Raw genomic sequence first — 26,542 nt, forward strand, 5'->3', positions numbered from 1 at the left:
AGAACCTTTGGAAGCCAGTATTCAGGGCAAAAGGAGGGAGGATGCAGCATCATGAGTAACCAGAGTCGGGATGAAGTTGTTCTTGGGAACTGCACAGATAAGCAGTTCTGTATGGTTTCAACACAAATGGGTTGGGAAGAACCCTGGCACCGTGAGCAATGATAGTGTCACTACCTTTTTCTAGTGGTGGGAGACAAAAACTTAGCCAGGCACATTCAACAGTAAAACTCAACAAATAATCGTGTTCACAGACAGAAACTAAATCTGCCACATTTCTAGTAAAGTTCTTTGTTAATTAAATGTATTAATGTCTTCCAATTTACATGTGCCATTTGTCCCCACTCCCCAAAGATTATGGCTTAGCTCAGTGTCTGCAGGTGATTGTTCTTCTCTTGTTGCATGTGAAATCATCCACGATGCCCTCCAACATCACCCCTAATCACGGTTTTCTATTTCCCCTTCTCTTGCAGAAGCTCTGGAAGCCCACAGAGAACAGATGTATAAACACCATTTACCATTCACAGCTCAGCAAACCCTCTCTCTCTTCCTTCCAGCAGCTTGGTTGTCCTCAAAGAGTTCCTAAATTTCATACTTCTGAGGGTTATATGGGACAGTGAAGAGTGGAGGAGAGCAGCACGGATTGAAAAATACATTAAAGTTGGCCAGGTGCAGTGGCTCATGCCTGTAATCCCAGCACTTTCAGAGGCCGAGGCTGGTGGATCACCTGAGCTCAGGAGTTTGAGACTAGCCTGGCCAACGTGGCGAAACCCCATCTCTACTAAAAATACAAAATTTAGCCGGGTGTGGTGGCGCATCCTTGTAATCCCAGCTACTCAGGACACTGAGGCAGGAGAATCACTTGAACCCAGGAAGCGGAGGTTGCAGTGAGCTGAGATTGCACCATTGCACTCCAGCCTGGGCAACAAGAGAGAAGCTCCATCTCAAAAAAAGAAAAAAGAAAAAAAAAAAGACACAAAGAAAAGTACATTAAAGTGTGCCAAAATAAATATATGACAGCTTTTAAGTTATTTTCCATGGGAAAAAACTTACAAGTAGTGACAATTACTTACTGAGGGCCTACTGGGCTAGACACTGTGAAAGATAAAAACTTCAAGACACAGACTCTGTTTTCAGGATGTGTACGCTTGAAATGTGAAGTTAACACAGGGCAGAAAAGGAGATACACACATACACACATACCCCCACACACACACATACACACACACACAAATACTCCTGAGACCCAAAGGAGGGAGACATCACAATGAACAAGTGGTAGGATTTTAAAAGATTCTTTTCTTTTTCAGCAAGGAGGATGGGGTGGGCAGGTAGGGGATGGTATTTATTTCCAAAGCAAATCAATTAGAAAAATATTTGTATTTCAGTAAATTTATTTTTTCCAATCTTCAGATATAAGGCTTTTCCATGAAAACACTCTGATTATTTATGTCTCACTAATTATCATATTATATAAATAGTCCTATACTGAATGAAGAATCAGAGCCAGTCACATTATAGAAAAGAATCTGTGACTTCCTAATCTTGCCATGAGTAGCAAGTTATTCTAACAGTTTAATCATGGAATTATTCAAATTTTCTCTGTCAACAAATTGAAGACTTTCAATCAAATATATAACATTGCTGAAATGAAGAAATATTTCCAGTATAAACAGGACTGAACTGATAAATCAGTGCTTTCTCCTCTTCAGATTCAGATTGAAAATGATGGTTGTTTTTCCGAGCTGAAAGAAAAAAAAGTTAATTTTTAAAAATATTAGATGACAAAATCTTCAAGAGACTATTTTATAACATTTCTTCCTGCAATCAGCATTATTAAGTGGGAAAATATCAACAAGAAGAGAAATGCGACTGCTCTGCCTATAGAGCAGCCATCTTTTTTTTTTCTTTACTTCTCTAATAAACTTGTTTTCAAGGAGGAGGAGGAGAAGGAGGAGGAGGAGAAGGGGGAGGGGGAGGGGAAAGAAGGAGGAGGAGGAGAAGGAGTAAGAGGAGGGAGGGAGGGAGGGAAATGCTTTACAACATTTCCCCAAATAAAGCAGTGCCCGATTTATGGCACAGTCACCCACGGACACAGCAGCTGTGCTGCATTCGCCCTGCAGCATATCCCATGCAGTGCTCACTCACTCTGCAACCCATTCAAATACTTACCAAGTGGCTATGTGTACACAAGACTTGATACACAGCCTGGGGATGGAAATATAAACAGAACAGGTCCTAACACTCAAGAAGTTCAGCCTCGTAACCACACAGAATCATATAAAAATGTTTTTATGGCGTATCATCACTGGATGCTACGAGAGGAAAAAGGATGGAGAAACTGGCGAAGCTGAGGCAGATGGAGAAGTGAGACATTTTCACAGGTAAGGCAGAATTATGAAAAACCAGGAGGCACAGTGAGAAGTTTGGCATGATGGAAGCTGGAATGTGAGGAGGTGAGAGCTCCTAAAGCTCCCAAAGTCAAAGTAAATACAGGCTCTTACGGCATTATTAGAAAGAATAATGTTGGAAGATAAAGACCACATAGACCAAATGCCACGTGACTACTATTGCAGCAAATGCGGCACTGCCACTGCTGCCCTCATTCACTCCACGCACACAGGAAAACGTTCCTTTGGACTAATACTGTATACGGGATACTTTTTTTTTTTAATTTGGAGTTTTTGTCATTAAACCATCCACTCAGCTTTGCATAATTCTAAAGCAGAGTAAACTCAGTAGGAAGTACTTAACTTCCCAGCAATGGCAGGAGAGTTGATAAAAACTTAGGACAAGCTTGGAGATGGAATGACAACAAAGTTCACTGAAGTCTTTAAATGGCTATACCTCACTAAAGTGATCTCTATCCTTTACAAGTTGTTTCTGTACCTCTGTCTTACAGTCTCACTTAACATCATTGATAGGTTCTTGTACTACTTTTAAGCAAAACAATGTATAACAAAACCATTTTCCATCAATGTTATAATGAAACGGCTTCAAAGTAAACAATGTAGTTTAAGGACCTGCTATACACAGTTCTGCTTAAATCATAGGACTTATTGTACCTAAAATGCTCAACTAAGAAATGAGCATTTACAACCAAATTCTTGGTTTACCACAAACATAACACAGCACAAACATATCTATGTTTTCATCACCAAAAAGCAGGCAGAGTTTATCTGCTTTCTCTACTATGCCAACGCCTACAGACAGGTAGCCTTAAAATCACAAACTGGTGGTATATATTCAATTTCTATCACTGTCTTGGAAAAGTAACACCTAATTCTCAGAGACTGTTATAATTAAAAAATTATTCTAAAAAATGGAGAGTAATGGGGAAGAATCTAAATGAAAAGTATCCTAGAAGAAAGAGCTTGGCATGGTAGTGTGCACCTGTAGTCCCAGCAACTCAGGATGCTGAGGCAGGAGCATCCCCTGAGCCCAGGAGTTCGAGGCTGCAATAAGCTATGATCACATCACTGCATTTCAGCCTGGGCAACAGAGCAAGATCCTGTCAAAACAAAACAAAACAAAACAAAACAAAAACAACAAAGAAAAAGAAAGAAAGAAAGAAAAAACTCTCAACATTCTTCATGCTGTTGTTCAAGAACTCTGCCCACTGAAGCATGTGTGATACTGTTAATTGAAATAACTGTCCTGGTTTTATTAGAATACCTAACATCTCAATTTCAGGGCTTTCACATTACTTAACATTTGTATTATTCATTAAAGTTAAACCTATAGAACTTCCAAAACATTTATAGAGCAAAAAGGTAGGTAAAAGTTCAGATGAGGGCAATTTTCTTCAAAACTACCCCAAAATGACAAAATTATATACCCTCATATTACCTTCATTAACAAAAAACTCTGCTAAATAAAATGCAGTTTTCACAGCATTAGGTGCATGGGAAATGCCATCCAAATTCTTCCACTCATAAGGTGCTTTCTCTGGATGCCACTGGACACCATATATTGGATATTTGTATCCTGTAAGAAGAACACAAATTAGTAAGTACTAAGAATGGTTTAAGATGTTACTTATAATGAAATTGGTTTATGTCTTATGTAAAACATGTTACAACTCACAATAGCAGACAAGGTAAAATTGTACATATTCTCTCAGACACAAAATAATTTCCATTCACACTCAATGTGAAAATTCCCAGTAATGTATTTCACTGATTAGCAAACCTTTTACAATTTATAGAGCGATTTGCTTTTCGAGATATTCATAGCAAAGTAGAAGCTGAGATGAGGAACGTATCCCCGCCCAAAAGTCAGATGCACATTTTATTGGTGATACAAGCTTCTTCCACAGTGGGTCTCTTTCTCCCCCGTCTCATAGCATGCTTTTCCTGTCCTCCCATAATGTCTTATTCACATGAGAATGAAGTATGGCAGCACTTCTGGTGTCCTTTCCCACAAGCCAGTTTGTCCCAGCCTAAACTGTGTCTCTCTCTCAGTCTATGGAATGACTGATGACTTTGTGGTATACATTTTTAAAATATTTTTTAGAAGTTTAAAAGCAGACATAAAACAAGAAGGGACACAGAGCTATTGACAATCGTCGAAGCTAACTGAGACAGACACCCAGGGTTCATATTACTCTCTCTACTTTTACATAAGCATGAACAATTCCACAATTCAAAAAATGTGAATATGTATAATAGTTACCTTCAGAAAAATACACATATTCATCTCTTTTTCAGATGTGCCTTTCCTTATTTTGATTTGAAAAAAATAAAAATCTCCCCTCTATTATTTTTTGCTTTGGAATTGTAACCATAACCATCATCAGAAAGTACTTGGAGGAATGAAGACAATTAATGAAAGAAGAGATATCTAGGGGGAAGAGCACTGTCCATTCTCATCCCAGTAAGCTTCCTGACTAGAGAGCAGGCCCAGAAGGGAGACATTTTATCCCAGCTTTGTGGATATTCACGAGAGGAAACACCCGCCTCATGCAATTCCAGGCACTCAGCTCCCTGCCTCCCCCACTTCCGTGTGACACTATCATTTCTTCCTCTCTATTCTGGGACTACCTGTGAAGCTACCGGCAAGAGGCCCACAGGCTGGGGGACTAGCAAATTAACTGTGACGTACAGTTAACTGAAAAGCAGATCTTCTAGTAAATTTTCCAATGCATGAAGCACTATTGAGGACAAAAAATGTCTTAAATCATAAAAAGGATTTACATCCAATAGAATCAGAGACAGAAAGAGAAAGAGAGACATACATAACATATATATAAGAAGTCTTCAAAAAGCTCATGGAAAATGTGTATTATGAAAAAAATTATGCAAGGTTTTCAACATTTTTTTTGCACCAAAATAAACTTGAAGTAACTTGTATGAACAGGATCGAGTGTGAGGCACTAAGAAGGATAAGACATCAGTTTTAAAAGAACCCCTGTAACAGCAATATGAATTTTGCTAAAATTGAAGACAGAAAAAATAGCAAATTTATGGTGAAGCTTGGATGAAAGAATGGTGAAATCACTAACGCTTTATGAAAAATTTATGGGGATAATGCCCCAAAGAAGCCAGCAGTTTCCCAATGGATAACTCATTTTAAGACGGAATGAAACAATGTTGAAGCCCTCCAGGCAGACTATTCACATCAGTTTGCCAGGAAAATATGTATCTTGTTTGTGTCTTAATTGAAGAAGATGGACAATAAACAGCAGAATAGCCAATACCACAGACATCTCAATTGGGAGAGTTTACACAACCCTGACTGAAAAACCAGAGTTGAGCAAACTTTCCACTCGATGGGTGCCAAAACCACTGCACACAGATCAGCTGCACACAAGAGGAGAGCTTTCAATGGACATTTTTAATAGGTGGGATCAAGACCCTAGAGCATTACTTTGAAGAACTGCCACTGCAGATAAAACACGGCTTTACCAGTATGAACCTGAAGACACAATCAAAGCAATGGCTACCAAGAGATGGAAGTGGTCCAGTCAAAGCCAAAGTGAACTGGTCAAGGGCAAAGGTCATAATGTTTTTTTGGATGCTCCAAGGCATTTTGCTTGTTGATTTTCTGGAGAACCAAAGAACAGTAACATTTGCTTTTTATGTGTTTTCAGAAAGTCAGCCAAAGCTTTAGCAGAAAAACACCCAAGAAAGCTTCTCCAGAGTCCTTCTCCAGCATGACATTGTTCCTGCTCATTCCTTTCATCCAACAAGGGCTACTTAGTGAGCATTTTGATGAGAAACCATTAGGACCTTATGGTCCTGATTTGGCTCCTTCTGACTTATTCTTGTTTCCTAATCTTAAAAAGTCTTTAAAGGGCACTCATTTCCGTTAAGAATGTAAAAAAGACTGCATTTGACATGGTTCAATTCACAGGACCCTCAGTTCTTTAGGGATGAACTAAAAGGCTGGTATCATCACAGGCAAAAATGTCTTAAACTTGATAGAGCTTGAGAAACAAAGTTTATAGTTTTATTTTTATATTTTAATTCAATTTTTCCCATAAACTTTTTGAAGTCACCGACATTCAGTAACAAGTGAGGTTTACTCTTCTTTAGTAAACTGCATTACTAAAAGACCAGTGCAGTTTCCTGAAAATGAGGAATCATACCCTGCCTCACTGATTTAGACAAAAGTATCAAGAGTGGAAAGAAAATATGCAAATAATAAAGCATCTCAAGTGTTCTTATTTTGGAGGTGGGAGAAAATTTTCAAATGAGCCTGGTATGGCATAGTCAAAAGCAGAACCAACAGGGAACCTGATTCTCTAACTTCTAACCCAATATTCTATCATTTAAATAAGTAGGCATTCATTCAACATCTATGAGGTTTACATAAAGCCCTGGAAACACAAAGGAGAATAAGATACAGTTCCTGATCTCAAAGAGCTCTTCATCTAGAGGGATAGAACAAGAGCAAATATGTGCTCTTAGGAAACATTCCCACATAGCACAAAGCACCAAGGTGATGGAGAAGAGGAATGATGGTAGAGAAGGCCTCTATGGATGACAAGTGGCCTGGGTTTTTCAAGATGGCTAAGAGTTCATCAGGAGAAACAAACAGGGGAAAGCAGGAGCTTTTCAGAGAAGAGGAAAGCACATGAGAAGGTGCGCAGAGCCAAGAAGCATGGCTCTGTGGAAGGGCTGTGTGTAGCAGGGTCATGCAGGGTACAAGCTGGAGGTGAAGGCAGAGAGAGGGCGTGGAGGAAGTGAGCTCATAAATCTAGACTTCATCCTCCAATGCAGAGGAGCCACTGAGGAGTTTTGTTCAGGCAATACTATCAGACTGGTACTTCAGCAGACCACGAGAGGGTGGCTGGAAGAAGATGGGTTTGTGGAAGCCTTAGCAGGCTGCTGCTGCAGCAATCCAAGTAGCAGGTGGTTAATGCTGATGTAGTGAGGTCTGCCGGATTGCGAGGAGGAAACATGACTAATACTTCCAAAGCCTTTCTACTGTCCTTCCCACCCCTTCAGCCCAGTGAGAAGGACTCTCATAAGTATTCATCACCGCATCCTTGCCTTAAGAGTTACCACCAAACAATACATTTTCTTTTTTGCCAAATTTTAATCATCATATAAATGAAAATATACAGCATGTATTCTCTTGGGACTTGTTTCAACTCAAAATTGTCTTCATGATTCATTCAGTGGTACACACCAGTGTGCTCACTGATTTTAATAGCTATGTAGTATTACGTATCCTTTGCACTATTGGACTTTTGAGTTGTTTCCCATTTTTTTGCTGGTATATGAAATTATTTAATTAAGGTATTTTTTAAGCAATGAATAAAACTGCCAGGTAACAAAACTGGAAAATGTTTGATTTTACTAAGAAATGCCAAATGTTTTCCAATCATAAGTGCATGAGAGCACCTGCTGTGCCATGTCCTGGGTAACACTAGTTATCAGCAGGCTTCTTAATTTTGCCAATCTGATGGGTATAAAATGATTTTTACTTTGGTTTCCATTTGCATTCCCTGATCATGAATTAATTCCCTGTAATTACACTGAGCAACTTATCTCACCAAGCCATAAGTGGACAGGACAAGTTTCTCTTATATGGTATCTATTCAAATATCACATCCTTTTTTTTCTCTTTTTTTTTTTTTTTTTTTTGAGGCAGAGTCTCACTCTGTCGCCCAGGCTGGAGTGCAGTGGTGCAATCTCAGCTTACTGAAACCTCCGCCCGCTAGATTCAAGCAATTCTCTTGCCTCAGCTTCCCAAGTAGCTGGGATTACAAGCGTATGCCACCACACCTGGTTAATTTTTGTATTTTTAGTAGAGACGCAGTTTCACCAGGTTGGTCACGCTGGTCTCAAACTCCTGACCTCAAGCGATCTGCCCGCCTTGGTCTCTGAAAGTTCTAGGATTACAGGTGTGAGCTACCATGCCCAGCCCTCATATCCATGTTTCATAAGTTACTTTTTCTTCCTAAATCATAGTTTTACTTTATGTAAGGTAGACGCATAACTTTTGTCAGTTATATGCATTACAAATACCTCCCCTTTTTTTCTTCTCTGTGTACTTTGTTTTCTTTTATGAACACAACTTCTTCATTTGATTGAATTCATCAAGCTTTTCCTTTATGGTTTGTTTATATTTTGTCTTCAAAACTCCTTCCCTTAAACAAGATCATAAAGACATTCTCCTTTATTTTTTCTAATACTTTATCGTAGTGTGCCTTTCTCCTTAGGTCTTTTATCCACCTGAATTTTTTTTTTTTTTAAACACAGAAAAAAGAGTCTGTCTCTATCCTACTTTTTCCCATTCCTTCTAGAGTTCTGGTTAGGTATGTAAGAAATCACTTTACCCTCCAGATTCCCACCTTTCTTCTGACACATTTGGCATTTACATTTACATGTCTGGCTATGTTGCATTCTGAATGTTTCCTTCACATCTCTTCAATTCTAGTTCATTAATTTCTCCTCAACTGTGTCTAACCTTCTGATTAACATGTCTACTGAGGGTTTTATTTCAATTATAATTTCTTCTCTTTTTTTTGAAACAGTCTTGCTCTGTCATCCAGGCTGGAGTGCAGTGGCACAATCTCGACTCACTGCAACCTCCAAGTAGCTGGGACTACAGGCACGTGCCACCATGCCCAGGTTTTTGTTTTTTTGTTTGTTTGTTTGTTTTTTTAGTAGAGATGGGGTTTCACCACGTTGGCCAGGCTGGTCTTGAATTTCTGACCTCAGGAGATCCGCCTCGGCCTCCCAAAGTGCTGGGATTACAGGCGTGAGCCACCACACCTAGCCTCAATTATAATTTCTAATAGCTGAATTAGGTTATTTTCAAATCTGATTGTTTCATGCCTATATTTGCAAGCATTCTTATTTCTTTCTTTAAAACTTAAAATATATTATACTTTATCTCATAATACTAATATCTAACATTTATGCGGGTCTGCTTCCACCTCTGTTATCTCTGCTAGTTCTCATTCACAGTACCTTGCTTGCTTGTACATTAGCAGTATTTTGACTGTGAAGTGTTCATTTTCCTTCAAATTTCATATATGGAAATTCCTTGAAGCCTGGGATGAACCTCTGGTCCTCTCAAAATAATTATTTACATTTGCTTCAGCCTCACATGTGAGGGCATTACCAGTCTGAGACAACCTTGAACAAAATTACTTACTTTTGTCCAACTTTCCAGTTAGTATAATGGCTGGCCACACTAGAACAGCCCATCATTATAAACATTCAAGGCTTTATTCACTGCCCCCCACCCCACTGCCTTAGCCCCAAGGCTCAGGATGGGCAATTCTCCTTGCCATTCTGTGGGGGTGATTCCAGCTGTATTTTGAGTTCAGCCTTACATTGCAGGTATAGCCTTCCAGGTCTTGCTCCATGTAGAGGGTCCTGACTGTCTCAAGTTCTCCTGATTCAATAACGCTGGTTTAAACATTCCACTCAACTCTTAAAATTTTGAACCTGAGTATCTTTATGTCTTTGCGAATTGATCAGCATATTTACTAGGTTTTTCCATTATCACCCACATTTAGTTTGTTGTTGGCTGGAGGAAAGTCTATCTAGGTATTTCATCTGCAATACTGCCAGAAACAGAAGTCACTTTCTTCATTTCTTTCTTCATCTCCACCTCCTTTATTCTTTTACCTTTCTTCTTCACCACCCCATTCAGGAAAATACCCAGGAAAACTGCAATTAATTTGAAACATGGACAAAACATGTCTCCTGTCTCCCAAAATGCCTAACATCCATCTTCAGGCCCCAAAGTAACATGATTTTAAGACATACAAAATCAAAATTCAAAAATATAAAATAAATGAAATAAAGCGTACATGCTATAATGATATACCTTCCATTGTTGAAATAAACTCAATCTCGCCATCTGTATTTGTAGTTAAGACATTGAAAAACTTCTTTAACTTTTCATTCATCGTAAAATTCTAGAATACGAAAATAAAACAAAATGATTACTTCTGCAGTTATTCTAAACATATTAATTTCATTGTGTAATTAGTGTGATACCTTCATGGAGAGGCTCCACTTATGGAAATTGGCAGTCAGAGGTTCTACTGCTAACGACAGCAACAATTCAGTAGGAAAATTCTGGAACATTCTGCTGTGTAATTGACCTGAAATAATTTAAGTGCAAGAGAAATAATTTAAACACACAAAAAATAAAATCCACTGAAATCACTTATCTGCACCCAAAGAGAAGCCATTATGAAGACATAATCAAGATGACTAAATGATAAGCAAAACACATCATTTCCATAGAAGTATTCCAATCAAGTTACAAAATGTGTTTATATGCTCCAGATATAAGTAATTTTCTTCTAGAATTTTAACATGAATAAGTAAAATTCTTCTGATATAGTATTGGCAAGCTATAGAACAGGCAGGGAATCTTAACTAGATTTCCACAGACTATTCTGAAAAACAGTTAAAACTTTCCATGGGTGTACGTATCTGCCCATGAAAGGATCCAAAACTTTCAACATATTTTCAGAGGTATCTGGGACAAACAAATAAAAATACAAACAATGTAAAAAAGAACATGAACCAAGCCAAGAAATTTTGACCGAGTAAACAGATCAAAAAGCAATATATCTTAGTGGTCAACCCTGAAGGTACTGCACAGATTCAAACACCAACAAATAGATTTTGAAGAAAAGACTGACGTTTTCGAGGCGATAGTGCCAGCTGTTGCAAACCAGGCCCCTTATTCTTGCTAGAGACTTCCATGAAAATCGCAGCACCTTGAAACATTCCTTTTCTGTATAAACTGGGTTCTGGCAACAGAACCAAAGTACTCTGACCAAAACAGTACTTCCCACTGGGTTTTTGCAATTATTAAGTGAGACAATGGAAGAAAGAGCTTTCAAAAGCATAAAGCATTCTATAAGTTTTAAGTATGACTGCTACTTTCCTTGCAAAATTCTCAAGAGAACAGAAATAGCTGGTGGTTTTAATTCTAAGCATTCAGAGATCAAGTAACCAACAATAATCATTATCTACTTATACAGAGTGCTATCATTAAGAATCTTTCTGGTCTTCATCCTGGGTTCCTGACAGGAAGCTTCTAAAACCCTTGGAATTCCTGGAGTGATAAAAGTATTTTTGTTATGCTAATGTGGTAATTCAAGGTGGGTCCCTCAATTATTTCAGGATGAAGACTAATCATTCGAAAAACTAACTTCATGATCAGAAAGTTGAAACTTCGAGCCAGCCCAATCAATCTCCAAGTATGAAAGAGGGGCTGGAGATTTGAGTTCAGTTACATAGGCAACGATTCAATCAATTATTTCATAATAACATTCCAGTAAAAACTCTACACACCAAAATTCACTGGAGTTCCTGGTTACTGAGTAAATATAGCACTTCCCGGTGGATCCTCTAATCCCAGCACTTTGGGAGGCCAAGATGGGCAGATCACCTGAGGTCAGGAGTTTGAGACCAGCCTGGCCAACATGGTGAAACCTTGTCTCTACTAAAAACACAAAATTCAGCCAGGTGTGGTGGGGCGCCTGTAGTCCCAGCTACTCAGGAGGCTAAGGCAGGAGAATCCCTTGAACCCTGGAGGGGGAGGTTGCAGTGAGCTGAGATTGCATCACTGCACTCCAGAGTGACACAGAGACTCTGTCTAAAAAAAAAAAAGAAAAAAAGAAAAAAAAATCTTACTTAATTCTCACAAAAAAAAAAAAACCCTAAGCGTTAGACCTTTTGCAAATGAGGACACTGAACCTCAGAGGTAAAAATGATTCCTCAAGGTCAAAGTGAGAAAGCTAGGACTCAAAATCAGATCCCATTTCAGAGTTCTTCATCACACACAGTCCTGATATCACTAGAAGCAATGAGTTATTAAAATTCACAATTCCTTAAGTCTTCCTCATAAATGAGTACAAGGATGGTCATTCACATGTTCAACCTGTGTAAATAATTTAAATGCTAATGTTGTAAGCACTTTTTTCTTCAGGGAAAAGGCTAAAAAGAAAATAAAAATAAGTACTTTTACTTTCATATTTGCTACTTACTAATCCTGCCCAGTAAATATTTTTTAAAGGGTTGAAAAGAGTACTCTTACCTCCAGTGAAGTTCAGCGGCATTGCCACGTCAACAGTATTTGTGATAGTTAATAAGAACTCTCCACTAATCAGTAGTGAAAGCTCTTCAAATCCAAGGCATGTGCCCCACACAGGAAAATAGTCTCCATCATGAAAACCCTTTGCAGGTGGAAAAAGAGAAAACTAAGTTTATTCAAACTTTTCAAAATAAAAATTAGCCATATCTTTTGTCATTACCAAACAGGCACCTGAGTTACACATGGATTTCTGAAGAATTCTCCAGGATCCATAAGTAGATTATCACTTAATCTCTCTTCAGACCAAGCTCCCACACAGGCTGGAACACATGAGCTGTGGACACACTGTATATCTTGACCCAAAGACTATAAAAGCCTACAGATTACTGATCTTAGCTATTAAAAGTTTGAAACAAGTATTTCAAAGGCTAAAAACACTTATTTAGGGAAATATTTAAGGGGGGATTGGTAAGATACTAGGGCCAGCAAGATTAATTTAAAAATCACTGTTAATAGTTGAGGATAGAAACAGTAAGGGTTTGAGCTATGGTACAAAGGCAGTCCCACTGTGACCATTACAAAGGAGAAGTCAGAGGCTCAGAAGCTCTGCTTGATAAATGAACATGGAGTCTACGGTAACTGTGAAGAAAGTTCAAATAGGATTGAATGAGTTGGGAAGAAGAAGATTTCAAGAAGTGAGAATTAATAACAGAGAAACAATGCCAAAAAAAATAAAATAAAATAAATAAGAGGACAGAGAGGGACATCAGAATGTCTACATCACATAAGGACATGGTTCACATTAACAAGCATCAAGAGAGGACCAGTCAGCAGGGCTCTGAAGGGTCTCTGGAAGCCCAGGATTAGATGAAGCACATGGAAAACACTTTCACTTGGGCGCAGCCAAGAACAGGTGCCTCAAGGTTAAAGGTATGATGAGGCTAAGGGTAATTTTGAAGAGAGCATTACCATCTGCTTAAAACAAGAACTACTCTCACTAAAACTTACAAAACTTACAAAAACGCATCTGGAATAACAAGCAATAGCTGATATTTACCTGTATGGACAAGTCGTAAAATATTTTGGCCACTTTAGCATAATCTGAGCGCCTCAGGTCAACACTTCCTCCAGGGAAAAGGATTCTGAAACAACGTCACATAAATCAAATAGGGTGTATTTTGCCACCTCTGACCCATACACACACAGAAAACAAGCTTTTTATTTTAAAATGATTTTTCTTATTACATATGCAATAAGATCCTTGAAGAAAATTAGAAAAATAAAAAAGAAATTATAAAATATTTACAATCCCAGCCATTCAGAAACTACAGCAGTTAACAACAGTTTAGAGAATATTGTCCAAAAACTTCTTCAAAAAGTTTCTTTGATGAAATAGAGTGTGGGAAAATTAAAAGTAAATAAGTAGGGGAGGGGCAAGAGTACACGGAGCTAGATATCAAAGACAGACAAAATTCCAGGTTTAGCCAGGTTTAAAAGAAGGTGATCCGTGATGCCAAATCAATTGCAGGTGGGTAGGACTTAGCTCACAAATAATTTAACTATAAAGAACAAGCTGGTCATAAAAATATATTTAAGCTGGAATTAAATTTCTACAAGAACTTAATTCTTATCACCCTGAGTCTCTTCAGAAATACGCACGGTATTAGGACATTTTTTTCAAGAAACGTAAGTACGATTCTACAAAAAGTCTAAGAAAAGAAGGCTATCAAAAATATTTGATATTATTTTATACACTTATAAAGGCGAAATATAGAAAACTATTTTACCATGTTTTTATACCAACTTTTAAAATTAAACTTTTAAATTTAAAATTTATAGCAAGGTCTTGAAAGAACCAAGGATATTCAAAAGAGATAAGAAAAATGGTATTAAACATATTAAAATTTTGAAAATATTTAAATACAAGTTTGAGATATGTGAAATATCACTTGTGAGACTGTTCTTATTCAAGAAATATATTGTTTATTCCATGAGCTAGACTCAGGACTTGCCTAGAGAGACAAACATGAGTGGTTTTGCTGTTCGGAAGATCACAGTCTGGTAGAAAACATACAAGCATCTGTGTGGGAGAATATCTACCACAAACCCAAGCAGAAAATCCCACAATTAAAAGTGGCTTAGGGAAGACTCATTAGCGTTCTCTCTTTCCATTAACTCAGTATTTTTTAATTTTTATGTTTTGCATCCCAGGTCTCCAGCTTACAGACATTAACTTAGTATTTAAAAAGCTGTCTCTGATCAAATATGGTATGTCTAACCCCAAAGTCCTTTCATGCAGCAAAACCTGACTGTCCCTCCTATATGACAAACTCCTTAAGGCATGGCTCTGTCTTTTCACCTCTGTTATTCCCCCTGCAAAATACTATGGGGTTCAATGCATAATAGTGACTCAATAAAGGTGCTTTTGAAGTCACATTAGAATACAGCTCATTTTCTGGTGACACTCCGAGATATAAATAAGGCCTCCAATTTAACCCACTTTGGAGTGCAGCTTTCAGTGACTACATGAGAGAGAAAAGGGGCCTACAGGAGCAAGAATTAGTGGCAATGCAGAAAACAAGTGAGGAAGATAGAAAATGGACTCATTTTGGTGGTTTGCATGAAGACATACTGAGCAAATGGACAGGCTAGCCCCCAAAAGTATGTATTACTGTCTACACTGCTACTTGATTTCAGATTCCTCTCCAAACAGGAATGCAATTGGGGAGAGGATGGGAAGAAAATGAAGTGATTCAAAAGGTCTATTTTTGAGGTTCTACTATTACATTCTAGCCTAGACTTAATGATCTTTGTCCATGCCAAAGTACCTTGCACACAGCACATACTGGGCATTGTAAATGTTTTACTAAATTGAAATGATTTTACAGTAAATATTTACTGAACCAAACTGAACTGAAGGCAAATAATTTTCTAAACAAGGCTTTTTTTTTTTTTTTTAATTATTATACTTTAAGTTCTAGGGTACATGTGCACAACGTGCAGGTTTGCTACATTATGTATACTTGTGCCATGTTGGTGTGCTACACCCATCAACTCGTCAGCACCCATCAACTCGTCATTTACATCAGGTATAACTCCCAATGCAATCCCTCCCCCCTCCCCGCTCCCCTCTTCCCATAATAGGCCCCGGTGTGTGATGTTCTCCTTCCCGAGTCCAAGCGATCTCATTGTTCAGTTCCCACCTATGAGTGAGAACATGCGGTGTTTGTAAACATGGCTTTTTAAAAGAAACAATAAATTAACATGGTTTTAGAAGTAAAAATAATAAAGCTCTTTTTAAAAAACATTTTACAGTAAAATACGTCCTCCCACCCTATTCCCAATCAGAAATGACTGCCATTAAAATCTGCTGTGTTGATTTGTAGAAATATGCATATCTCTTCACCCTGACTTTTAACAAAAAGCAAACGGGGGGTGTATGCTATACACACCATCACATGCCTTGCCTTTTTCACATGGGGGACAATGGTGATCCAAGTCAGCATCTACAGATAGCCTCATTTTTTAATTCCTGCATAGTATTCTATTAAATGTACATAGTCTGTTTTATTTCACCAATTCTCACCTGATGGACTACTGGGTGACAGTCAGACAATACTACTAATACAATGCATATATTTGAGTCTAAGTCTTCATGCAAGGTGGGATATATTTATAAAATAAAATTCCTCCTCAAGTTCCCAGGTCAAAGGGTGTATGTACTTCTAATTTCAATAGGTATTGCAACATTATCCCAAAATAGACTACATGATTTACATTTCCTCTAATAAAGTATGAGCATGCCTGTTTCCTCACAGGCCCTATAGCGTATAAGCAAACTTTCTGATCTCTGCCAACTTGGTAATTAAATGTTTTTGACTGCTGTAATTAGCCTTCTTTCCTAAAATTAAGAGTAATGGTGAACATTTTTTTTTTCATATGATTAGAAGTCTTGTTCTGTGAGCTAACATATCTTTTGTGGTGAAACCAGAGGAGAGAACAGTTTTTTCCAATACACCTGAAAAAAAAAAAAAACCAACATCCTCAGACTTTGGACTTATAAACTCCATATGCAAGCAGTATGCCACGCCATTCAAGGTAGCTTCAAACATTTAAGACAAGCATTAAAAGAACAAAGATTAAGTCACACGTTTAAAAAAATTATGTGTGTCTACTATGTAACAATTATACATTTCCTAATCTGCCTCTTCCTCTTTTGAAGAACTTTTGCATCTCCCAAGAAAATATATCCTATAAAAGAACTCAGAAAACTAATACTATACCACTCTAAGATAGTTACAAAGAAACATGTATAATATTTGTATGATTTCTTTTACAAAAGCAGACATATATGTAGACCACTCATATACCACATCAAACCAGTGCTGCCAACTTACCCATTAATAGATTTGAAAAGTGTTTCATAGTCTTTCTCTGTAAGATCCAGCCTGATAACAATAAAAACAGTTATTGTTATATTTGTGACAAAGTAAACCTCTAAATGAAGTCACCACATTACTTTTAAAAAGTCAAATAAAAACTAATTTTTAATTACTAGACAATATTATCTACTTTCCTAGAGGCATTTTTGCAAACCACTTGAAAGCCACATAATTCTATCCTTGTTTTGCTAATCAGACAAGTAAATATGTTTTTCTGTGATCTAATGTAATTTAACATTGTGAAGTATATTTTAGTATGCAAAACATTAAAGACTGTGAGATTTAGGCACCAGTAACTTCTCTACTAACCAAGAACTACAAAAAGAAATGTAAGAATAGTCAGTAGTTTCATGTAAAGACTCCTTTAAGTAACTTTATTTATCATGCCTATTTAACTACAGGCAGCTCTGGCAGATGAAAAAATATATAAATAAATGTCAAGTCTCTGCTTCATCCTACCTCAACAAACTAGTTGCAAGAATCTAGGGACTACTCTGCGTTTCAAAGTCAGGACGGTTCAGATCTAGTCTGAACTGACGGACTACAGAGATGACTGTAGAACAGCCTAACTGCCCAGGTAATTACTCTGAAAGACCCTTGATCAAACACCCCTTAAGGGCCTCCTAACAATTGCCATATTATTGGTGACTTTATTCCCTTTCTCCAGATTAATCTGTGACATACGGCGACAACATTTACTAAGTCACAGTAAGATATTTGCTCTCCCAAAAGTTCAATAAAATGCAACAATAAGGGAAGAGAGCACCAAGTCAGTGAAATCCTTGCAAGAACTCTCCCACATTTAGCAGCCTTCGGTTTCTGCGAGAGAATAAATGGTACCTGTCCTCTCAACCTGCCCTAAAGGAAGCAGACTTATGACTAGATGTCAACTAGTCCATTTCTGCCCTCAAAGAAGTTTTAGGGGGAGGTAAGATCCCTCACACCGATTATTAACTAGACACCTGTGATATCCAGAACACAGGCTGTGTTTTGCCAGCAAACAGCTTCGGGATCTACTCTCAAGTCCAAACAAGCTTTGCAAGTCCAGGTCTGTCTTTCACAAGTTCATAGTAATCTCTTCCTGGCAGAGAGCCACAAAACAATGAGTGATACCAGAATGGTGCTTACCATGGTCTTAAGTGGAGAAAATACTGACAGGTAGCCCTGCCTTGGGAAATGACAGGGAGGTGAAATATGAATCTACATGTACCCAGTATTCTGCCAGTCTAATCTCCCCAGATTGTGGCAATAAAAAGGAACCAACCAGTCAGGACCCAGAATTCTCCCCATGGATATTTAAACCAGAATGGGCAACCACTACCATCAGGGACCAAAATGGATTTAGATCACACAGCTGCACTCCAAGAACTCCTGCCAGTTAGCAGTGCAAGCTAGTTTCAGTCATTTCATTAATTCTAAATAAATGGTTCCCACACTGTCCATGACTATAGTTTTGGTCCCCACTTGTCACTATTAGGAGGCTTAATTGTCACAGGGGAAGGAGTGTGCCATGTCACAACTCTGGTGCCTAGGGGCCCTGGCAGAGAATACAGCTGTAAGTTGCATGTTATCAGACATTTCTTGAAACAAAAGACCCTTTCAACAAAGTATAAGAACAGTTTATTCTCTCCTTAAGTGTAAGGAAATGGCTTAAGCCTGGTGATGATGGCAAATGACACAGTTTTAGCAGCACGAAAAGGATGGCAAAGCACTGTTGACAATGGGGAGTCTCTGCCCCATTTAAAACCCAATCCAAATAACTGTCTTCAAAAGAACCAAAAATTCAGACTCTTATAAAGTCTGATTTGTGGTCTTTGGGGTTTTTTTGAGAAAGGTCCGGCTCTGTCACCCAGGCTGGAGTGCAGTAGCACCATGTCAGCTCACTGCAACCTCCACCTCCTGGGTTCAAGTGATTTTCCCACCTCAGCCTCCTGAGTAGCTGGGCCCATAGGTACACGCCACCACTCTCGGCTTTTAAAAAAAATTTTTTATAAATAGGGGTTTTTCCATGTTGCCCAAGCTGGTCTCAAACTCATGAGCTTAAGTGATCTTCCCACCTCGGCCTCCCAAATTGCTGGGATAATAGACGTGAGCCACCGTGCCCAGCCTGATTTGTGTTTTAAAATACAGTGTGAACAAAATATATTTTTAAACCAAAAGCAGCAGCCCATGGGCTGTTGTATGCTACCTCTGAGGAAGCAGGACATTCTGTTTTCCACTAGTCCCGCACTGGGAATTTATGACAACCTGAGAGCACCAAGCACCTGAGAGAGAAGGTAGCAGGAAGAAGGCAGAAGGAAACCAAAGACAAATGTCTTGACCTATTTCAGAATGCTTCCCAGGTCTCCCATCTCTTCCTTTTCACTTCTAAACCACAGAAGTTGACTCCTAGCATCCAAAATTCAGAAATGAACCTAATATCATCATGATCATTTCAGTCTTATTTTGCATCGGATAATCATTTGCAGGCTAGTCTGTGAACTTAGCCCTTATGTATTACACTGTTTCTACAGGATCTCATGATTCCAACAATATACCTTAAATGAACTCTGAGAACCCAAGCTGGAAATTAACCTATATGCTGACAGTCATGTTCTCAGCATCTCTCACAAATACCAATATTCTGCAAAGTCATTCAGTTTCAAAACTCCCATGATTTCAAAACTTCCATCATCCTTATCTATTTTTTCCTCCCTGTGCCCTTTTATTAGTCATCATATATTGGTGATTTTTTTTAAACAACACTTACCTATCATTCCCACACCACCAGTCTAAGCCAAGCCCTCAACACTTCACACCTAGCCTACTGCAACTACCTCTAAACTGGTCTACCTGCCTTAAGGCATTTTGTTTTATTTTTTTAAAGACTTTATTTTTTAGAGTAATTTCAGGTTCACAGCAAAATTAAGGGAAGGTTAAGGATTTCCTATACAACCCTTGCCCCAAAACATGCATAGCTTCCTCCATTAACATCTTGGGTGGTACACTGTAACAGTTGATAAAAACACACTGACACATCATAATTGCCCAAATCCTAGTTTACATTGGGGTTCATTCTTGGAATTGTACTGTCTTCAATTGTTTGAATGAGCGTAAGAAGGGCTGGTATTAATTCTGCTTTAGATGTTTGGTAGAATTTACCAGTGAAGCCAGCTGGTCTTGGGCTTTTCTGTGTTGAGAGGCTACTGATTACCGTTTCAATCTCTTCACCAGTGACAGATTTGTTTCTAGAGCCTCTTCCCCAGCTCTAAAACTCTGATGTTATATGGGTTTCAAAATGTCATTTGTAAAATTAGATATGCTACTAAAATATGAAAGACTAATATCAAAAGCAAATGGTAATCTTGGTGTAGAAACAGTTAATTTAAATGTAAAAGATCATATGAGAAAACAATTCTTATAAATCCAAACCTAAGGCCATTTTGTGGTACAATTCTCTAAATTGTAATATTGGCTTTATTAGTAGTATTTGAACAGTACTTTTGTTATAATTTTTGATGCGAAATTATTTGCAGAAACAGGCTGTATAGAATAAATAGTGTTTTGTGTGTGAAATCACTCAAAATGGATTAGATGGGGGTGCTGAAAGATTATAAAATACATTAATTTTAGCTGACAAGATATTATAAATACATGTAAGAATCTGGTTGTTATCTCCTTCCAAATGAAAAATATGGGAAGAATTCAGTTCTAAATGAAAATATTAGATGAATCATTTTATTCTTATAGGAACATTTTATCACAAAAATAATGTAGTGCCTTTAAAACTGCAATACCTATAATCTACACTGAAGCAATTCTAATGCATTAGTAATTTACAAACTTTTAAAGTAGAGTGTGAAGGTATTTTAAAAGTCATTTTCTAAAAACCTCCTTCATTCCCTAAGTGTTCTCCTATCCTAATATTATAGAATAAAGCTGGTTAAACTGTAGATTTTTTTTTTTTAATTTTTTTTCAATGGCCTTTGGGGTAAAACTGGCTTTTGGTTACACGGATGAATTGTATAGTGGTGAAGTCTGAGATTTCAATGCACCAGTCACCTGAGTAATGCACAGTGTACCCAATATGTAATTTTTTATCTCTCACCCCCACAACCACCCTCTCCCACTCTGAGTTTGCATAAATTTTAGATTCTTTTACTCCATTACCTTCATAGTGTCTGTGAGGACCACCTTTTCTGGGGTAAAGGAAACTATCATTTCATTCTTGATGCTAATGCATATGACATACAGTACCTCTAATGACATTACAGGTAACACACAGCTTCCCACATTGAACAATTCAATGAGAGACTCTAAGCAACATGTTTGTGGCAAAAATCAGGTGCAATGTTACTGCATTTAAACAATGTAATCATAAAGAGAAAGCACTAATTTTAGAGATATTAGGCAGTAATTATTATTTTTTTGAGACGGAGTCTTGCTCTGTTGTTCAAACTGGAGTGCAGTGGTACAATCTCAACTCATTGCAACCTCCACCTCCCTGGTTCAAGCGATTCTCCTTCCTCAGCCTCTCCAGTAGCTGGGATTACAGGTGTGCACCACTGCACCCAGCTAATTGTTGTATTTTTAGTAGAGACAGGGTTTCACCAGGTTGGCTAGACTGGTCTCGAACTCCTGACCTCAGGTAGACCACCCGCCTCGGCCTCCCGAATTGCTGGGATTACAGGCATGAGGCACCGCACCCGGCCATATGCAGCAATTTCTTTACAGAGTAAAATTTTAAAAAACACTGAATCATACCTTACTGGTACAACTCTTGCACCTGCAGACTCCAAATACTTTACATAGGATGCAGCAATATAGTATCTTCCATAGTTTTTCATGACTTTATTACGGCATTTTTGCATTAATATTCCTAATAACAAAAAAAAAATTTAGTTTCAAGCAAATTTCTTCTTGCTCAGAAACTGAAATCTATCACAGCAAAAATACCATATTTTATTATTTCAATTCACAGAATTAAATAGGAAGTTTCTCCTCCAAGTCCACCCACAGGCTGTGGGAAAGAAGCAGGGGAGGCTAATCTTAGTTTCAAGTAGATCTATCTCTCACCACATCAGGGAAGCCAAGTAGCACGTGCAGCCTTCAAACAACTGTAGACCTACACTTACAGTAGCACGTGCAGCCTTCAAACAACTGTAGACCTAGAATCTATCTAAAGAATACAGATCCTTAAATCTACAAGGCTGTCACTCCTTTCCCACACATACTCACAGACACACTGATTCCCTGACAATGAAGCAAAGGAGTGAAAACATCTTCCATCCACACCTCTCCAACATTACTTTAGCCCAAGCTATCAATATCTCTTCTCTCCCCACCGCACTGTAATAGACTCTTAGAAGGTCTTGTTACATCTTCTCTTAAGAAATCCCTCAAGCTCCAAGCAGCTTCCCATATAGAAGCAAATCGGATCACATCACCATTCCTGTTCCTACAGTCATTCAATATAATATTGAATTATACCTCATGCCAGGCAACAAACTAGGTGCTGGGGACACAGGAATATGAGAGAACCAAACAAAAACCCCTACCCTGTGTGTATTAATTCGAATATGTATCAGGGAGGGGGGAGGGGCCAAACAATAAACAAGATAAAAAGGCATAATATATAGAGTGGCTGGTCATAGGCACTAAGGAGAGAAAGAAGGTGGGGAAGGAGATCCCATCTATGGAGGAAAGGACAGTGTCTTCAATATGGTGGCCAGGCAAGTCCTCCTTGAGAAGGTAAAACATGACATTTGAGCCAGGACTCCAGAGAGGTGACAGAGTAAACCGTATTCACATATCTGGGAAAAGAGGAATCTAGGAAAAAAGAAAGGTAAGAGAAAAGGCCAGCAGTCAGGAAGGTGCCTGTCACATTGCAAGGAATCCGTATTACTAGAGCCAAGTGAGTGAAGGCAAAAAGCTATAGGAAAGGAGATCACGGAGAGACAGATCAGCAAGCAGGTGTCACCACCTTGTTTAACTACCTCAGTGGGTCCCTAAATTTTAATAAACTCTGTAAGACCCTGTGTGCTCTGCCCCACCCATCTCTCTGGCCTCCTTTTACCAGTGAAACCCAGCCCCAGCACAGTACAGCAACCAGCACACATCAAAACACGTCTGTCGGGTGAGTACCTGTGCCTACTACTATTCAGCACTTCAGCATTTGGAACACTTTCAGTGTCTCTGTAGGCCACCTGATAGGAAGAGCTGTTGTCTGTATTACTCACTTTGTATTTCCAGCTTCTTACAATTGGCATTCATCAGGTATTCAGGTAATATATCAAACGACCAAATTTGTTCAGTAAGACTTTTTCTCCTTACTGGTAGGTAAAATCATCTTTACTAAGGAATACAAAGTTTGGCTAGGGAACAAAGAACTAGGAATGTCATAGGAAATGGAGTGGTACAGGGTACATGGAGTGAGGTACCACAAAGGTGACATGGGGCATCATGGGAGCACAAGGGTTACCAGAAAGAGAAGTACATCAAAGTGAGTTCCACCAATATCTCCCCTTCCCCTGGGCCCAGCATACTCACTTTTCCCATCCCTGGGAAAAGAGCTCAAGCTGTTCTCCCTGTCCCTCAAAATGTGACCAAAATTTCACCAATAATTTAAGGCCATCTGTTAACTTTTGCAGCTTCTTTGTCATCTTTTAATCCTTTGCACTTCCTAGAGCAAGACTGTGTACACAGTCGGTACTCAGTTAATGATTCTGTGCTAATCTCAGTGACCAAAAGCAAAGCCCGTTTTTTAAATATTTGACACAGGGCTACCCCTGATTCTAGAAAAGGGAAAACAATCCCCTCTGCTTTTTTTCTCTTCTCTGGACACACAATATGCAACCTGTTACATTAATTACAGCTTGAGTTAGTTCGCGGAGAATCAAATCACCATGTTAAACAGCTATGAAATAAGTTCCAAATATTAGTAAGCAACCTATTTGAAAATTGGGCACTACCTATATGAAAAAACATTCATCTAATTTCTGTTTAGTTACAGAATACAGTGATAATCTTCATAGAAAAAAATAGTATGAAAGGCATAATCCTACAGCCAAAATAAAACTAATCTTAATGTCCATACACAAATTTCTTTGGGCAAATTTTAACCCCAGGATGATTTCTCCTAGGTAGCCTTCCTTGGGCCTATCTCAAATGCGTGTTTTGGTAACACAGACTGATTTTATTATCTCTTTAAAACACAAATATGTTGGAAACGAAAAATTGTGTACTGCATTTTAACGTCAAATAGAACCTACATTAGGATATTAGCCACTGCTGTCCTCTGCTACTGAACATGACAAAATCCAAATTATACCTTAATTTCTTGATTTTATATTACAATACACTGGTATTTTAAATACGCCCTCAACCCGAGACATTTTGACGAATGTAATGCACGCACGTGTAGATGTAAATGAGTAAAAAATTCCCAACTATGTGCGAAAAAGAAATGTTTTATTTTAGTATAAATTCCCAGCTGTGTAGAAAAAAAGAAAATCCGCAGGATTCTTCACGGTGCACCCTCCTCCCTCCCATCTTTAAGAGCCATATGGGTCTAAAGGCATGAACGAGGCACCTCAACCAGGTACATTTCAGTACGACCCAAATGGTACCCAGCCCGGGGTCCTCCTTGCACCAAAAGCCAAGCACATCTGGGGGTTTCCCCCGGTAGGACGCGCCAGCTGGAGCGCGGCGGCGGGAGGCGCCCAGCGCCGACACCCAGCCCCTCCCCATATGCTGCGGCCCCGCACAGCCTCCTTACCGATGATGGGCTTCTTGGCGGTGTCACCGTGGGGTTTGGACAGCCGGAGGCTCGCCGCCCCGCAGAGTAGCAGGCCCAGCACGCACAGTAGGCGGCCCGGGCTCGCCATGGCGCTCGCCGCCTCCCGCCGCCTTTCAAAAGCTCTGCGGACGGGCGGGCGGGGGCTGCGGCGGGGACACCTCGCGGCCGCGCACTCGCGTGGGCTCGGGTGGGCGGTGCTCCGCAGCGCGGGCCTATGGGAAATGCAGTCCGGGCGCGCGCTAGGCGGCCGTGGGGCTGCGGTGGGCGGCTCTGGGACTGCGGCAGGCGCTGCGCGCCCGCCCCATTGCTCTGTCCCCGGTCCGCGACCCCCACGGGTCGCCTAAGCGGAGACTCTGGAAACGTCTGGGGCGGGTACCGGGTGGTGTCCGCGTCCTTCCCTTTCAACTGTTATGTCGATGTGGCCTTCAATCAGCCCTACAAAGCTGGGCCGGCCAACCCGGGCCCTCGAGAGAGGAGGTTGGGTGTCCCTGGCAGTGTGTGGTAACCAGGCAGCGGAGAGGCTGGCGGGAGATTCTAGAAGGCCCCTGAGAACTGCGCGCCAACCGCACCGCCTACTTGAAGGTCGGGGCCCTATCTCTGGGAATGGTGACAACGTTCGCTGTATGGACAGCCCGTGTCTTCAAATGTGAATGTCTACATCTTGCTGTTTTGGGGGTCCCGGCATCTGTAGAAAGTGAAGAAGAGTGGACGGCGATGTGAACACATACACAGGCGCATCACTAGGCTCAGAACTGGCCCAACTCCCAGCTTCTACTGCGAAGCGTGCACGCCCAGGCCACGCCTGCAAACTTCGTCAGTTCCTCTGATCAACCGCGGTCAGCGCCATCCACAGACGACCACTAAGTAGCTTATCCACCGGGGCAGAAAAGATGACTGATTCCTATTCATTAAAACTGTTGTGATTGTTCCTAAATATGTGGATATATAGCTTGTACTAGGTGAAATTTCCCATCTATAAGGGCCAACTTAAATTCAGAATAAAACAAGAATGTTTGAAAACCTACTACATCAATGCTCGGTATTAAAGGTGAAAACATAAATTGGACAATGTCTTTTTCACAAGACGTTTAAATTTAGTAAGGAAAAAAGGCAGAAAACATGACTCAGAGAGACAACAAGAACAATTTTAGCATATTGCAAGAAGAGTAAATGCAGTGAATGGTCTGGTTTAACAAGGAAATAATGCTACTGTAGAAGGGTGTGGTGAGAGGTAAGCAATAAAGGATGTGATGAAAGACATGAAAGGGTCGAGCTGGTTTTGAGTATGATTAAATAGACAAGTAGGCTTGTAAATATGAACTTGTGATGCCAAAATAATTGACTAGCCACATAGGAAAAATTTTTTTACCTGGCATTACACACAAAAATAAACTTCAGGTGAAGTGAATATGTAAATATGAAAGGCAAAATATTATACTTTGATTAAAAAATATAGAAATGTGTGTTCATAACTTTGGCGGTCAGAAGAGTTTCTTAAAACATTGAAAATAAAAATGTTAATTAAAAATTGACTACATAGCTAAGAAAATTAAAGTTAAAGCACAAACTTGGAAAACTTAGTTATAAAATATAAAGTATTTCTAAAATATGCAAAGAGATAATAAGAACAATGACACACTACAGAAATGGAAAAAATGTGAACAGCAAGCCAAACTTTCTGTAGTCATCCGAAAAATGCAAGTTAAGACAAGATAATATGTCACATCCATTAGACTGTGCAGAAAAACAGCCTGTTTCCTGGCAAGAGTGACACCATCTTGAAGCAAAACTATCTTGGAAACTG

The 26,542-nt window shown here is 39.2% G+C and overlaps 1 protein-coding gene across 1 annotated transcript; it reads right to left on the bottom strand.

Moving 5' to 3' along the window:
• Positions 1-1,373: 1,373 nt before the first annotated feature.
• On the bottom strand, positions 1,374-24,912 carry GGH (gamma-glutamyl hydrolase). Its single transcript, XM_010360368.2, has 9 exons — positions 24,718-24,912; positions 21,705-21,819; positions 16,917-16,967; positions 13,577-13,661; positions 12,523-12,661; positions 10,464-10,570; positions 10,291-10,381; positions 3,847-3,984; positions 1,374-1,742 (listed from the first exon to the last, which is right to left on the bottom strand). The coding sequence occupies exons 1-9, from the start codon at positions 24,824-24,826 to the stop codon at positions 1,621-1,623; spliced, it is 957 nt and encodes a 318-aa protein (XP_010358670.1). The 5' UTR covers positions 24,827-24,912; the 3' UTR covers positions 1,374-1,620.
• Between the last annotated feature and the right edge of the window lie 1,630 nt (positions 24,913-26,542).

Source organism: Rhinopithecus roxellana, chromosome 9 (genome assembly GCF_007565055.1).
Source record: "Rhinopithecus roxellana isolate Shanxi Qingling chromosome 9, ASM756505v1, whole genome shotgun sequence".
In the NCBI taxonomy this organism is placed as follows: Eukaryota; Metazoa; Chordata; class Mammalia; order Primates; family Cercopithecidae; genus Rhinopithecus; species Rhinopithecus roxellana.

Bases quoted from the DNA above. Each gene is read 5' to 3' on its own strand.
- GGH (XM_010360368.2), bottom strand. From the start codon at position 24,826: ATGGCGAGCCCGGGCCGCCTACTGTGCGTGCTGGGCCTGCTACTCTGC. The intron at 10,571-12,522 runs GTAAGAGTACTC...AAATTATTTCAG, and splicing joins GCCGCTGAACTTCACTGGAG to GTCAATTACACAGCAGAATG. The intron at 1,743-3,846 runs GTAATATGAGGG...TTTTTCTTTCAG, and splicing joins AGAGTTTTTTGTTAATGAAG to CTCGGAAAAACAACCATCAT.